This window comes from Macrobrachium nipponense, chromosome 24 (assembly GCF_015104395.2).
Source record: "Macrobrachium nipponense isolate FS-2020 chromosome 24, ASM1510439v2, whole genome shotgun sequence".
In the NCBI taxonomy this organism is placed as follows: domain Eukaryota; kingdom Metazoa; phylum Arthropoda; class Malacostraca; order Decapoda; family Palaemonidae; genus Macrobrachium; species Macrobrachium nipponense.
Genome location: NC_061091.1, coordinates 9,422,138 through 9,439,411, shown reverse-complemented (window position 1 = coordinate 9,439,411; position 17,274 = coordinate 9,422,138). Strand labels below are relative to the sequence as shown.

The following is a 17,274-nucleotide window of genomic DNA, read 5'->3' as shown; positions in this document are numbered from 1 at the left end:
GGTTAAAACCTGGGGCTGGCAGCCTCACCCCATAAAAATTATATGAAACCCAGAAGAACAATGAATCTTTGAAGGCAGACTTTTATTAAAGCAAAGATTTTCCTTTTCAGGCGACCAGTGCTACGACCTCATTAAGACGAGGGAGAGAATCGCCTCACGTTACGTCATCAAGGTCCTCAAGACCAGAGATCGACAGGAGTGCGAGGAAGAGTGCAACAGAGTGAGGGAGTGCAGGGGCTTCAATTACAGGTGGGTTCAATCCTCGAAATCAAGTTCTTTGACTGAATTTGAACAATATAGGATTTAGGCCAAGGCAGAGCACTGGGACCTGTGAGGTCATTCAGCGCTGAAACGGAAATTGGCAGTAAAAGGTTTGAAAGGCTTAACAGGAGGATAACCTCGCAGCTGCACTATGAATCAAGTGTTAGGACGGTGTGGAAAGTAAAATGGAAGAAAGAGAATATGAAATGAGGTACAGTAAAAGGAATACAAGGGCTTGCAGCTAGAGGCCGAAGGTACGCTGCAGAGAACCTTAAATAATGCCTTCAATGCACCGCATGAGGTGCACTGACGGCTCTATCCCCCCACGGGATCAAGTTCTTTGTGAACACGAAGGGAAAGCTTTTTATTTTATTTCTGTCCAGGGGATTGGGAAACAAATGCTCTTTCGTGGTCAAAGCAGAACGAAATGGAGGGGAACAAGAAAGGTGGAGTCTGACAAAGAAGAGAGCAAATACCTTTCTGCCTCAGCAAGAAAGAAAGGAAATAGGTGATAACGAGAGAATTCCGAAGCTGGCTGTAAAGGGCTAAAAACAGTCACCAATCACAGTATAAACGTGGAACTAGGCTGCCTGGCAGAAAGTAACCAAAATAGCACCAACAGAAAGAGTTACATGAGACATATTGATTTGCCATGCACATTGCATAATTGTATGAAGCAAAAAGGACAGGTAGCCAGGATTTTATTCATATAAAATGCAGCTTAATAATAACTGAATAAGGCAATGTGGCGTAAAAAGCAAAATATTTGTTTAATAACGAAATTCATATTTTCCCAGGTTTACAGAAGTCAAAACATCGTGTTAAAAATCTGTTTACTATTCTTGGTTTTGCATTGCAACTTTTATGAGGTGACCTTTGACTCCGTACGAAATGTCAACCTTTACTAGTCAGAAAACAAAAAATTAAGGTCAAACATCCATTATATAATGTACTGAACAGGTATAAAACGGTCTTTAATAAGTCTCTAAGTACTGAAATGGTATAAAACGATCGTTAATAAGTCTCTACGTACTGAAATGGTATAATACGATCGTTAATAAGTCTCTATGTACTGAAATGTTATAAAATGATCGTTAATAAGCCTCTCTCTGTACTGAACAGGTATAAAACGGTCATTAACAGGCCTCTCTCTTTGTACTAACAGGTACAAAACCTTAGGCTACAACCAGTACCGAGACAACTGCGAACTGAGCTCCAGGGACGCTGGCGATTACCACGACTTCCAAATCGACGACGACTTCGACTTCTACGAGCAGTCGAACAGTCGCGACTGTCGCTCCAGGTAAGTGGAAAGTTGGATCTTCCCTAGGTAGCGACCCTCGGCAAAGTTCTGGGCTCGTTATCTAGGACTCATATTTCTTGCGGTCATTCTCTGAAATGATTTGGTCATGTCATGAGGAGAGAAGATGAACACGTATGTAAGAGGGTTATGAACATGGAGGTGGAGGGCAGAAGAGGGAGGGGGAGGCCAAAGTTCAGTTGAAAAGATAAATTGCTGAATGACATGAAGGAAAAGGGCCTAAGAGAACACGATGTACAGGACAGAGGAAGATGGAGAAGGCTGATTAAAAACAGCGACTCCATATAGAAATGGGAAAAGCTGAAGGCAAAGAAGAAGTATCTTTATGGTATTTACAGTCTTTTGTTTATGTTTTTTTACTGTTATCCCCAACGGGCTTGTACTAAACAAGCTGCAAAGGTGGATACATAACGGGTTAAAACCCTGTGAGGGGTCAATACCTCAGAATCATCCGAGTAGACAAGTAAGATGATGGGAGAAACATTAGAAATTGTTTGTGTGGCATTTTCTGTTATTCCACAAGCTCTTGAATGTATTACTTTCCTCTGTGTTCCACAGCTTTCGCTGTTTTTGCTGATCATGTGAGGAGGATTTGTACTTAAAGAGTGTGAGTATGTGTGTAAAAGAGAGAGAGAGAGAGAGAGAGAGAGAGAGAGAGAGAGAGAGAGGTAAAATCCTCTTCAACTTTAACACAGTAGGTGGCACAGTAAATAGTCATAATAATATAATAAAACTAAAGAGAGAGAGAGAGAGAGAGAGAGAGAGAGAGAGAGAGAGAGAGAGTGAGTTGAACTTCAACTTGAATATCACTGTAAGTGTACCAGTAAATAATGATAATAATAATAAAATGAGAGAGAGAGAGAGAGAGAGAGAGAGAGAGAGAGAGAGAGAGAGAGAGAGAGAGAGAGAGAGAGAGAGAGAGCCAAAATATCTAAACGCCGTCCGCTAATGGCCGAACGAATCTCGACACTGCAGAGCTGCTATCAACAAGAGACGGGGAGAGAGATAAAACCGAGAACAAACGAAGACTCGGCCACATTCCACAGCAAAGTGGACAACCCTCTCCTAGAGTTCTTTTGTTTTTTTAATGTTTGTTTATCTCGGAGAAACTAAACACCCGTCGGTAAACAACGATAAAAATGGGAGAGTATCTAAAACGCTTTCTAGGTCCGATGCAGCTCTCTCGTAGATAATCAGCCTAAATACCAATTAACTCGTTAAGGAAAAGTGACTACGGATTATGGCACACAGTATCAGATACACATTTGGTTGGCCTAAATAAATCTATGCAATGAGGCTACTAATAGCAGTAATGAATAAAGAAATAACTAATCCGAATGAAAAGAAGGTAGATTTATGACGGTAAATTAGATAACTTCAGCATTAAATGATGAAGAGTATATGTCTTTTTTAGCACGATTAAACATAAATGTAAGAGAGAATAAATAGATATTACTCCAAGAATTTACTAAGTCACTGTTTTATGCTTAAGTGTACTTATGTGTGTATGTGTGTATACATACATTCATACATATATATATATATATATATATATATATATATATATATATATATATATATATATATATATATATTTTTATATATTGTGTGAGAGTGAGAGAGTTTATACATACTTATATGTGTATTTATGCATATATATATATAATCAAATATATATATATATATATATATATATAAATAAAATTCTTGCCCTCATTACTAATTAATAACTACAGCAATCCTTATGGCTCCAACTACGGTTCCAACTACGGTTCCAACTACGGGTCTAACTACGGTTCTAACTACGGCAGTAACTACGGTTCTAACTACGGCAGTAACTATTACGGAAGTAGCGGTGGACACTATCACGGAAGCAGCACATACTATCGAGATGGTGAGTAAGGTATCATATACCTTAGCTTCATCTATAAAAAAAAAAAAAAAAAAAAAAAAAAAAAAAAAGTTTTAATAAAATGTTATTATATCTGCCATATTCTGTCAATTTTAAAAATTTCTATAAAGTGACTAAAATATAAAGTTTTTTCGATTAAATATTGTTTGCCTATATTTTTTTTCACTTTTATGAACTTCATATTCATTACCTACAAAGTTATTAATTGCCTTTATTCTAATTTCTACTTATTGTTTATGAAGGCATTTTATAATTTTATTTGTCATTTAATTCTTAAATAAGGCAAACATAAAATTAACTGTTTCTATACTTTCTAATTCTATATTTTTGTTTGTAAATACGGCAAACAAATTCAAAACTAACCGTTGTTGAACAATTTTATGTATATTTTATTTACTTTTTTAAATTCAAAAATAATATTAACCAACCGTTGTTAAACAATTTTATTTTCATTTTCATTTATTTTTAAACAAAGCATACAAATAACAATTAACCGTTGTTGAACAATTTTAATTTAATTTTGTATTTACCTTTTGAATAAGAAATATAATTAACTGTTGTTGAAAAATCTTAATTTTTCTTGTGTTACTACTTTATAAATTTCTTATAAATTACGTATAGAGAGATTGACTGCCTGTTTGTTTTATTCAAATTTAAAAAAGGCCAACAAATATAAAATTAAACGTTGTTGAACACTGACAGACCCATTTGAGCATGACAAAACCATTAAGGAGTGTCAGTGATAATTCCCCACAACTATGTCAACATCCATCTTAATTTCACTTCATTTCAGAATGTTTCCGACTGGCCAAAACCGAAACCACGATGGAAGACCGTGTCATTCGTGAGAGGCTCGAAGTTCGTGACATTAGCGCCTGCGAACTCGAATGCAAAAAGGCCAGGTACTTCACCTGTAGAACCTACGCCTTCAGGTAAGCAGAGAGAAAAGTTTAGGCACCCCTAAAGTATGCTAAGTTTATATTCCCGTTTTCTATGTTGAGAGAAATGTATGGTTACCCCTCACACATCGTTATGGTTCCCGTTTTCTATGTTGCAAACTCTTTTTGGCAACAAATTGTATATACTTAATTTTATAACAATCTCTGACGTGTAATACTGGCATTAGACCATTTACAAATGCTGTGAGATTATTTACATTAATTCTATATTCTTCAGTGTAACGAATGACAGAGATTAGATGCACAACACGGATACAAATAATAAAAAGCCAACGTGTAGTACAAATTTAAGACATTTTCGAGAGATGAAGAGTGAAAGAGAAGTTTACCATTTTGAAGAATATCTACCTTGAATTAAGGCTAATGTGATAAATAATATGAAATGATATACAGAAAACCTCCTTATGAAAAAGTATACAGATTTGAAGTTATGAATAAGAACACTATATATATATATATATATATATATATATATATAATATATATATATATATATATATTGTGTGTGTGAGAGAGAGAAAGCTAACCTCGTAACTAGGCGTCACATCAACTAGGTCACTTGGCCGTTAAATATATTGTTTAATATAAGCACGCTCTGTACCCGTCTATACCCTCCAGACTAACGGAAGGGAACGTTTAAGTAATATACCAGTTGCGTCTTATTGATTTAATGTTAATCATTATACTCTGCACTTCCTTGATTAAGATTACCTACAATGTTTTATTAGTAGGAATATATACATACACAATATATATATCATATATATATATTATGATATATATTATATAGTATACTTCTTAATTAGCTATTATAATTAAAACTACGTTAAGAATAACGAACTTTTGTGAAAAGGAACCGAACGACTTCAGAAAAATACAATCAAATTGACGCTATTTTCACAAAGATATCTAACGATCCTTAACGATGATGCACTAGCTTCATATTTGCATATAACTAACCTCACTTAAACAGATAAAGAGACGAAGTTATAATAGCATAAATCTGAAAAAAAAATTAAAATAGCATCACTGAAAAATCTCCCCCGAAGCTGAACGAATTCTTCAGTCCCCTGAACTCCAGCGTTGAATGAGAACCCAAAAACCCTTTTTATGAACGAAAGCAGTTAAAAGATAAGTAATTCTATGTTGTGGCACAGAACCATATAAGATGCAGCATCCTTTAGGCTAAGTTCGGTCGCCCGGTTAGCAGAAAATGATCCAGTTTGCATAATTGGTCCCCTTAGTTCCGGTTCTCTCCACTAGGGAGGCGCCAGCGGTCAGTGCTCTAGTATAGTTCTACTGGGGTCTGAAACTGGTCTTTGATCCCAATGAGCTATTTCGTGGTCTTAGATCCCGGTGAACTATTTCGTGATGCTTACACGTGAATTGTAGGTAAATTCTGTTTAAGATCCTACGTTACACATACATAGTATCATGTATATGTAGTATACTGTATGATTACATTGCCAGTGCATACAGTTAACTATTTGTTTGCATACTGTGTAAACAGGCATGTGCACACATCAAATAATGAAGGTTATTCATACTCTCTCATACTATACATACAAAACAACAGTATACAAATTAGGTTAAGCAGACAAGTGTACAAATGTACGCATAGTATAAAAATAAACTTCGCCTTACCTATTAGTACGTAACAATACATCAGCACCACGTAAATACCTTACTTGTATGTTACATCATGTATAATGTAATTAAAACGAAACATGAAATCGAGGCGATATCCTTTTAAAAGTCTTAACCGGAGCGTGCTTTATCTGAAATGTCGGTAGACATCGGTGCATATTCTTCAGAAACCTGTCTATCAGGTTCTCCCTAGGACTAGTTAGCCAGATAATTCTATTATTTTTTTTATACTTGTCTATGCCGTTCTCCCTAGACCTAGTTAGCCAGATTATTTTGATAAACTTGTCTATCACGTTCGTCCTAGGCCTAATTAGCTAGAAAGTTCTATTATTTTTAGGAAATTGTCTATCCCGTTCTCCCAATACCTAGTTACCTAGATAATTCTAGTATTTTGAAATATTTGTCTATCCGTTCTCCGTAGGCCTAGTCAACCAGATAATTCTATTAGTTTTTTTTTCTAACTTTTCTAACCCGTTCTTCGTGAGCCAGATAATGATATTTTTTATCGTTATCATCACAAGTCCACCTGCAACCTTATCTGGAAAAAAAAATCTTACGAAGTCAATGGCCCTCAAAAACAGCTGTTTTTGTTTTTTTGTGTTTTTTTTTATATAGTCTAATAATAATAAACACTATCTTTTCCAGTTATTTAACAAATGGCTGGCATCAGGTCATTTTGGTGGCTTCAAAAAAATTGCATATTATAACTGTAGTCTCTCTCTCTCTCTCTCTCTCTCTCTCTCTCTCTCTCTCTCTCTCTCTCTCTCTCTCTCTCTAGTGATAGAAAAGTACCTTTAGTTGTAAATACGAATATTTTCCATGAACTGCAATAACTATAAAATAACCTACAGGGATCTGTCATCAATTTTATCCTCCTTACAGTTGCTCTTCGAAAGCGTCATTTCTCACGTAGACTGTTACACTCTGTGAACCGTTAAAGAATTCGAAATAGGACCAACATCAATAATATATTTTGTTCATGGCACTGAACCTTCTACGCATTACCTAATACTTTTCCCTAAAGCTTTTATTAGCGAAAAGAAGCTGGTATAGGATTGATGAGCTTACAAATTCTGAGATGTATCTCAAGAAAGATATACACAGAAGTTTAACCTCATTTATTTCAACATATAATCCAAATAAGAACATTAACCAAGTCATTACACTTTCAATATTTCAAGATAAATTCTTGTAGAACCTTTAAAAAGACTTTAGTACTATTCTTGAAAACAACAATCCAATTACTGGCTCTGCTAGACGGTCAACGATTGTTATAGAATCTAATATAAACTCCTTGAATTATGGCTCAATGTGAAGATATGTACGTTCACATGAAACTAATGTTTTGAACTTTGATCTAGCAAGGGATACAAGACTGGAATACCACAAACATTTTTCTTAATTTAGTTCTTAAGGAAGATTAAGACTAGCTACACCAACGCAACCAGATCTATGGTGGTTATAAAAGTTTAAAAACCTATCAATATCACATCAGAGGTGACAAGTAGTAAGATCACGAGCAATGGAATCACTGAAAGAAGCATTAGTTGAGGGTTGAAACCTGAGGAAAGAGTTGGGACTTCGGAACATCACGCAAAAAAGAAGAGAAAACTTGGAGTCGGAAAAACAGGAAAGGTCAGATCACGGATGAACAAGAGAAAGTTATTGGAGAAGGGAACATATGTTTAACTACCCAAGGTTATGATCTGCAGTAAATTTACGAGCTGCTTACTAGCTCAGGGTTAAGGGCACAGAAACAACAATCTTAGTCTCCAGAAACTTCAGTCTTGGGCATTGGGTGAAGGAATTTGGTGAGGAAGAAACGAAGGAAGAACTAACAATGACCGTAACACCTACAAAGGGAAGGTGTTTGTAGGAAATATACGAATTACAGGCAAGTAAATGAGTGGTGTTATTCCAATATACGTATGTGTGGGATAAACAGAAACATGCCTTAGATGTTGAGTAATTTGTTCCAAAAGGGACGTCACTCAGAAGGTGCGAGCCTTGTAGTGTCTAAATTAGAACCATATCTGCAAATAATAGCTAAAGGTAACAATAAATGTAGAAATAAGACGAATTGTTTTGAGCTAAATATTAGAAATAAGATAACAGTTGAGAGAGTATGAGTCTGGCTCGAGCTATGGGTCTCATCACAGCAGTAAACACGGGCCCTGAATTTGAAATGGTCATTTACCGGCATAAAAGACTGGACCAATAACTTCCTGTTTGAGTTAATGACAAGGTCCTTAAGTAAGAATAAAAGCTTAGAAGAGAAAGATAGTTTGCTAAGTACTACAAAAGCCATGGTGGGTGAGCCAAGTCTGATTTCTTTCAGTAAACGGTCCAGACGGTCATTTCCAAGTCGTTAGTCGTCTGCCTTTACTGAATAAGAAAGCCAGTCATTCTGCCGTCAAATCTGGCAATCTTTCAATAGATACAACCTTCAGGATCTTTAAATGTCAGTTTTTCTTTTAATCAGTCAACAATCTAGTCAGTTTTCTGCAGCTTTCTGTGTGCAAGTCAGTCACTTCGTTCGCGAGCCTGTCAATTTCCGGGATCCATAATTAGCCGGTCTTCCTTTTAATACATCAGCCAGCCAGTCAGTCTGCGGACAATTCAAAGCTATATCAGTCAGTGATGTGAGTCTTTTATTTATTTATTTATTTATTTATGTCTTCTCTTTTACTTTCCTCGCTTGGCCTCCTAACGCTTTCACCGCTCCTTCTCAAGCATAAAAGAAAAAAAAAAAAAAAAGCCGGTTCGAGCATTGGGTATAGGGGACATGGGTAGGTCAATGTGTGGATGGAGAGGGGAGGGGAGGGAGGGAAGAGGTGGGGGGGGGGGGTAGAATAAAAGGAGACAGATGATAAAAGCGCAGTGCGAACTGAACGCAACGTTGTAAGTTTTCTTAGAAGAAAACGCAACTTTAAAATATACCACACACACACACACACACACACACACACACACACACACACACACACACACATATATATATATATATTATATATAATATTCTAGAGTATATATATATAGTATATATATATATATATTATATATTATATATATAGAATGAGAGAGAGAGAGAGAGAGAGAGAGAGAGAGAGAGAGATTAGAGAGAGAGAGAGAGTTTTCAAGTCTTTTAATTTGAGGGAGAGGTGAAGAGTAAAAAGTAATTCAAATTAAACAAACCGTTGGAAGTTTTCTTCCAAAATAACGCCATTTTAAAACACGACAGAGAGAGAGAAGAGAGAGAGAGAGAGAGAGAGAGAGAGAGAGCCAGTTCTCGAGTCCTTTTTAGTTTCTTTTTTAGCTTTTCCAACTCTCTTTTTTTATGCTCAAATGTTCAGTAGGTCAATAATCCGGATTTTGTTATAAAAACAAGTTTCGGCTGAGCTGCCTGACAACACGCACGCGGAAGTCTCCGATGGCTTCAAAGTGTTCCATAAGCTTTTGGTTTTCGATTGTTTTGCTTTTGTTTGTACCGATTTTTATTTTCAATTACCCTTTTTCTGTCCTCATAGGCAATCCCTTCTTTTTGTATTTCCTATTACCTCTGTTACTTCTTTCTTTGGAAGCTTGCATTTCAAGTCAGTGGCCCTTCTATGTAGGCTTAAGTCAGTGGCCCTTGTATGTAGGCTTATTTCTACATGAATACCATTTAGCTTCTTAATAATAATTATAATAATAATAATAATATTGAACATCTCCGAATAATTGCCAACTAGCTCTGCCAAGCAAATGCTTTTACACTAATTCAATACCAGATGGAGTGATGGGGTGTATCTTTTATTATTATTATTATTATTATTATTATTATTATTATTATTATTATTATTATTATTATTATTATTATTATTATTATTCAGAAGATAAACCCTACTCTAATGACACAAGCCACAGGGACCAATGAGTTGAAATTCAAGGTTTCAAACAATATTATAGCGACCATTTGAAATTAGTAATAGAAAACAGAGAATGATGAGATCATATATATGAAAAGATACAACACATAAAAAAATAATTAAATAAACTTATAAAACATTTATGTAAATTAGTGAATTAGAAAGTCTTAAGTTTTGATTACCAGTTGGGAAGTATGTGGATTTATATTTTATGTTCATGTATATATTGTTCGTCTAATCATCTAAAGACAAAGAAAATAATTAACCAAAACAGCGAAATAATTATATTGCATTTTTAAAAATTTTCAGTAAGTTTTATCAATGAAAATGAAGAATAAATTTTCATAGTGAAATTTCAATACGTCTAATATGATATGATTTCAGTGACTAGGAAATACTATTAACCGGTTAAATCTGCCAAGAAAAAAACGCTGTCAACTTTTTTTCATGTGAACCAAATATTTCTATTTGAGAGAGAGAGAGAGAGAGAGAGAGAGAGAGAGAGAGAGAGAGAGAGAGAGAGAGAGAGAGAGAGCCTGCTTTACCGTTCCAACTTCTGACATGTACAAAAGTCCAAGTATCACAAAAAGCTGTCAACTATTTCAAAATGATTCTTGCATATACCGTGTTTAAAAATTAATTATCTTTAAGAATATCTGAACAGTAAAAATGAATAATGTGCTTTTTCATGGTGCCCATCACATGATCTTCAAACAAAAAGAGTCTAAGTACACACCCCTGTGGGAGATCAAGGAAAGAAAAAGTCCTAGTACACACCCCTGTGGGAGATCAAGAGAAAGAGAACAAAAAGAGTTCAAGTACATACACCTGTAGAAGATCAAAAAAGCAGAAGTCCCAGTGAACACTCCTGTGGGACATTAATCAAACAAAAAAAGACCAAGTACACACCATGGGAGCTCGGTCAAGGGGGAGGATGCCTAATGTGGGTCAGGAAATCGTACAGCTTCTGGGTATGAGCTGAACCCGGGCACCAGTGCCAAGTTTAAGGTGGGTTAACCCAGACCAACGACGGGGAGAGTTACCGTTTGGGAGAGAAGTAGGTCTTGAGGAACTACAACGCAACACAGCGTCGAGTTCTGAATAAACTTCCAATGCAGCATTATAGAATGCTAATTGGATACTAAAATGCAGAAGAAAGTGTGTTTCTAAAACGTGTTATTTAGCATTAGACGGAAAAGTGACAAGAACTATTATGATAGTGTTAATATTTATAAAGATCTGTAATAAATGCCTCAGCGTTCAGATCTACGGCCTCGAGTTTTGAATAAGCTTTCAATGTAGTATTACAAAATTAAAATAGGATATGAAAATACAAAAAAAAAATTAAGTTTCTATAACGGGTTATTTAGCATCAGATGGAGAAGTGACAAAAATTATTATGACAATGTTAATTTTTAGACAGATTTGCAATAAACGTATCAGCATTCAGATCTACAAACTTCAAATATCATGAAGAATTCAGATGTATATGACTTCAAATACAACATACCAGTTTTATATAACACTGAGATTAATTATAGAGAAATAAAAATTATACCGATACTCTCAAAGTGTGAAATTCAGTCACAGTATTCCCTTGCTCTTACCTCAATGCAAATCGGCATCTTCAGAGTATCTGTTTTCTTCATACCTATAACTCTGTTATCTGTTCAGGATGTACAGATTATTTTCTAGTATTTTTCTTTGTGCGTCAAAACTCCTCAGTCTTAACATAATAAAAATCAATATCTACTGTAAAAATTCTAGCTCATTTCCCTTCATTGTAATACAGGGAACAGCAACTTCCCCTTCAGGCCAACAAATGCCTAATCCCTATTAAAATAATAATAATAATTTTAGATATTATTAGCTTTAACCACCAAACGCGGCAACTGGCGTGACAATTCCGGAGGTCAGACAGAATTTACATCAAATTACAAAGTTACAAGTCCTCCATGTCGCCAGTGCTTTATGAAGATTTGGGGCCAATTTTAAGCCAATTCCTTTATTATAATCTGCTTGATCATCATAAATATTTTATAATGAGGGTCGATAAAAATCCATCAGTGTTTGTAGCTATGCAATGGAAATTTGATCTTTTTATGGTAGATATGGTAGAGGCCACGCCTCTTTCATGGTACGGCTACTATGAGCTTTCGCGCGGATGACAAGTTCTTTTTATAACTTCACCTGGGAATATTAGGTTAAAAAGCAGGATATTCTGGCTCAAGAACACTTTACTTAGGAATATTTTCTATTGCAATTGAAAGGAATAGTAGGAGAAGGCAACGTTATTCTCTGACTTACTTTTACGGAATTAGTTGAACATCAGTGAACGAAAATTATACTTTTATTTCCTTTGTAACGCTTGGAATCCATGTATAAGAAAACTCTCTCTCTCTCTCTCTCTCTCTCTCTCTCTCTCTCTCTCTCTCTCTCTCTCTCTCTCTCTCTCTCTCTCTCTCTGCAAGTTTAGTTCAACATGACCATGCATCGCCACAAGCTAAGTTTAAAATTTTTTGCGAAAGTATGTAAAACATGAGGAGGGGCAGAAAAATTTTTTCCCTTGGGGACCCCTCCCCCCACACACACAAAAAAGAAAAAAAAAACCACTGCTCCAAAACAAACGCATGGATGAACTTACAAGAAATTTAATCTTAGTGAAAGTCATCATGAAATGTCGGATTTATCTCGGGTACACAAAAATTGAGAAATGTACGTGGGCAACACTGTCAGCTTGATTGAATGAAAAATATCGTGGATAAAAATAAATCTTGATAAAGCAATATTTTGATTCAGCTGCTCGGAAAAATCACGGATCTTTGCAGTTTGCAGAGAAACAACTGCACCAGATAAAGGTATATACTTCTGCTGGAGTAAAATCTCTTCGAAGTTATCACAAATTTTCGTGGTAACGAGTCTTTACTCTTCCTTGAGATACTCTGTCAAACAGGTACAAGAATAATGATGAACAACTAAGAAAATAATGCTTGTTAACTAGATATCGAGGTTATGGCTTGATTTCCAAAGATAAAACACACACATACACTATATAAGTATATTCAACATCACACTTTTGACCATTCATAAAAGTGTTTTTAAAACATGGGATTGAGATAGTCAACGTTGCTTCATCTTTAAATATCAAAGAATTTAATAATTTTAGCTACCTTTAACCAGTTAGACCAACTGCAATCCGTTTAAGAGAGAAATGTCGACCACAACTACGCATGCCAGTGAACCAGATAACCCGCGGACGAAAACAAACCCCCAAAAATCACAATTAATCTCAAATGACTGAGACTAATGAATAATTAATTCTTGCTGGCGTCGCAACGACGAGGTTATTGACGCCGAAATAACCGAGAGAAAAAATGGTAGAATTTAAGTACTGTACAGAATGCTGGCTGCGAACGAAACATGGGGACCCAAGAATGAGAAATTCTTGCATTAATTTTCTGGGAGAACTTTCACCCGCAGTCAACGCATCGTTGGCACAAACAAAACCTTAAAAAGGTTAACATCACATCCGGGTCCCTGGACTCCAAATATGCTCTTTTTCCTTTCCTCGTTCAACCCAGAGGAGAAAGAGCAGCTTCGTTGCTGCCGAAAGAGCTCAGAGGATGCTGAGAATTAGAAACGGAATAAGGATCTAAAATTTGGGCCAATGGCCAAGCGCTGAGACCTATGATGAGGTCATTCAGTGTTGAAAGGGAAAATGGGAGTGGGAAGGTTTTTAAAGGTGTAAGCGAGGAAAAACTTGAGCAGTTACTCTGTGAAACAATTGTTAGGATAGGATGCAAAGTAGATGGAAGAAAGAGAATATGAACGGAGGTACAGTAATAGGAATGAAAGAGGCTGCAGCTAGGGGCCGAAGGGACGCTGCAAAGTGCTAGAATGAGTAGTTTTAAAAGGAATAAGCAAAATACCAGAGAACTATTGAATATGCCTATGGAAGTGAATCTGGGGAAAATAAATGAAAGAAACATAGTGGCTCTGTTATTATGAAATAGAAAATAAGCAAAGATGAGATCGATATGGCGAATCTATGGAAAGTGTGCAGTGGCTATAAGAAGGATGAACTATAGGCCTCGAAATGAACTAGACCAGTTTGACAAAAGGTAATGTTTTCTTGTTACAACAATGGGAGAAGTTAAGACTTACAAAAAATGGGTTTATATACACCGCATGTTTCCGGAGTACAAAAACCAGGCAAGTACATGATTACATCATTAGTAGAGTTATAAAATGGGTTAAAAAAGCAAAAACAGTAACGCAACAATGTGCAAAACTAAAAATAAATAACCCTGAGTAGATGCGTCCCAGAAACAAAGTGGCATGAAATAAGTGGATAATGTCCTGTTTCCATTATATAACAAACATCGATAAATATTATTTCCATATTGCTTAAACCCTTGCTTCACATTTTGTTTATGACTTAATGATTTCATACATGTACTTATTAACGCTAAAAAGCGTTTTATTTATTTATTTATTGAATCTACTTCTTCTTACCTGGCAAGACTTTAAGAAAATTGGGTATTTTTGGGAAGCCCTACTCGTTTTGTTTTTGTTAATAACTGGTATTCCTGGGAAGGATGCACAGTCGTTTCATCCAACAGCTGAGAAAGTCTCTTTGCCTGGGAAGGAAGAAAAAAAAGTTAAGTATATCTTAGTTTTACCAGACCACTGAGCTGATTAACAGCTGCCCTAGGGCTGGCCCAAAGGATTAGATATTTTTACGTGGCTAGGAAACAATTGGTTACCTAGCGACGGGACCTACAGCTTATTGTGGGATCCGAACCACATTACATCGAGGAATGAACTTCTATCACCAGAAATAAATTCCTCTAGTTCCGCGTTGATCGAGCCGAGAATCGAACTTCGGACCACCGGATTGGTAGCTGAGTCGCCCCGCAATAGGTCCACTCGGCCAACGGGGAACCTGGGAAGGAGGAAGAGGAGGAGGAGGAGGAGTGGGGGGGGGGGGGGGGGCGAGTGGGTTGGCAAAGGTAATTCCGTCTTGTCTTCATCCTCATTGCTATCCTAAAGCTAAGGGGTTGGCAGCCTCAATGCGTCTTCTCCTGCCACTTCTATCAACGTTGTTCTAGTGAAAGGATGGACAGGCTAAGGTATAATTCATTTTGTCCGCTATCAATAACTTAACAAGAAATTACCATGTATTTCCAGCGTCAAATGATTGTTATCTCCCTGGGTAAATTAGCAACAGTTACTAATGGCTCTCATCTCTTCACAGGTACAGCAGCAATTACTAATGACTCTCCTTCATTTACAGGTAAAGCGGCGGTTGCTAAAGAATCTCCTCTCTTTGTGGTAGAGCAGCAGTTACTAATGAATCTCCTTTCTTCACAGATACAGCAGCAGTTACTAATGACTCTCTCATTTACCAGGTAAAAGCGGCGTTGCTTAAAGAATCTCCTCTCTTTGTGGTAGGCAGCAGTTACTAATGACTCTCCTTTCTTCACAGGTACAGCAGCAGTTACTAATGACTCTCCTTCATTTACAGGTAAAGCGGCGGTTGCTAAAGAATCTCCTCTCTTTGTGTATAGCAGCAGTTACTAATTGATCTCCTTCTTCACAGGTACAGCACCGGTTACTACGGAATCAACTGCTTGCTAAGCGACAGGGAATACCGTGAGCTGAACCAATACGACCTCGTATCGGACAGAGAATTCGACTTCTACGAGAGAAGGCTCTACGACAGGGAGTGTGGAGGTATGCCCTTGCAGAAAGAAAACGGTAGTTTATTTTAACGTACTTCTGTAGATATATATAGCTATAAATAGTTACAGGCAAATAAATACTCCAATACATCAATAAACTGTCCCGTATGTAGATGCAGTTGCTTGTTGTAGATTAAACATTACTATCGCATTTCCTAGCATGTAACTAGGTCAGATCTTTACTTCTCCATGCATCCGAGATTCTACGTAGAATTCCTTCTTTTTCGACGAAAGATGCTCGTTGTGTCCAGCAACTGAAAGCACCCAGTGCTAATGCCATTAGAAAGCTAAAATCTCCTGTCTGATTACCCACTGATTCTTGATTTTCTTTTTAGAAGAGACACACAAGGATAAAACACACACACCACAGACCCCCTATCATGGTGAGCCCTACGTTGATTCTCTTTGAAGTAAAAAGCAATCCCGTGCCAATCACATTATCTCTTTAACCTATTCAGCCTACGACCACATCAAATGTCATAAACTGGTATCACATCAATACTAAAATATACGTTAAATCATTCTGAAATAGACGCCTGGTGTCACATCAATACGAAAATATAAACAATTCATTCTGAAAAAGGCGCCAAGTTCATCCTCCTCTCTGAAATGCGGCACGTACGACTTTGGAACAAACGCCATGTTAACCCACTCTGTAATCCGGCAGATACCACTGACTACGCGGATGCCGGAGACGTGACGGTGTCGGGAAGCAGGTGTCACCGGGACAGGTGTCGCGAGGACCGCCAGGCGGGATACTTCTTCTGCGAGACGGATTTCTCGGGGGCGTGGGACTTCTGCTGCAGGCCCAGGGAGGTCTGCGGGTTCTCGGAGGGATACGACCAAAAATGGTAGGATAATGAGTCATATGACATTTTATATCTATCTATCTTCCAATCAATTAAACCACGGGTGAAGAAATTACATATTGGGTGTACGTCCTTCGTCAATGGCTTAGAAATAAAGTCGAAACCGGTCATGACCTACACCCAGTGTACTATTCCTTCACCTGTGGTTTAAATTATATATATATATATATAATATATATATATATATATATATATATATATATATATATATATATATAACATTTATTTCCAAGTATCGTAGCCAACTGAAAGAATCCAGGTTCAATTCAACGAGAGAGGCGGAGAAATATGGGCATGTTCACTTCAAAACTACTGGCATAAACAGAGGATTTGGGCCTGGTAGATATCTGACTACAGAGAATAACACCCCAGGGTGAAGGTCACTGAGCCAGTGACCGTATTCTAAAAATATTTGCAGAGATATAAATGGTTAACACGATCCGAAGCCTGTAACTACAAGCAAGTTAAGTGGAGACATATATATATATATATATATATATATATATATATATATATATATATATATATATATATATATATATATGTCTCCACTTAACTTGCTTGTAGTTACAGGCTTCGGATCGTGTTAACCATTTATATCTCTGCAAATATTTTTTTAGAAATACGGTCACTGACTCAGTGACCTTCACCCT

At 36.6% G+C, this 17,274-nt stretch overlaps 1 protein-coding gene across 3 annotated transcripts in view; it reads left to right on the top strand.

The window, feature by feature from the left end:
* LOC135205431 (uncharacterized) overlaps positions 1–17,274 on the top strand; it is a 91,710-nt gene that overhangs the window by 66,587 nt on the left and 7,849 nt on the right. For 2 of the 3 annotated variants that reach the window (XM_064236007.1, XM_064236009.1), the window contains 7 exons: positions 111–249; positions 1,427–1,564; positions 3,319–3,476; positions 4,288–4,426; positions 15,611–15,744; positions 16,088–16,135; positions 16,420–16,603. In XM_064236007.1, coding sequence (XP_064092077.1) covers positions 111–249; positions 1,427–1,564; positions 3,319–3,476; positions 4,288–4,426; positions 15,611–15,744; positions 16,088–16,135; positions 16,420–16,603 — 940 coding nt within the window. The remainder of the gene's footprint in view (positions 1–110; positions 250–1,426; positions 1,565–3,318; positions 3,477–4,287; positions 4,427–15,610; positions 15,745–16,087; positions 16,136–16,419; positions 16,604–17,274) is intronic. The other variant, XM_064236008.1, reaches the window with a different exon arrangement.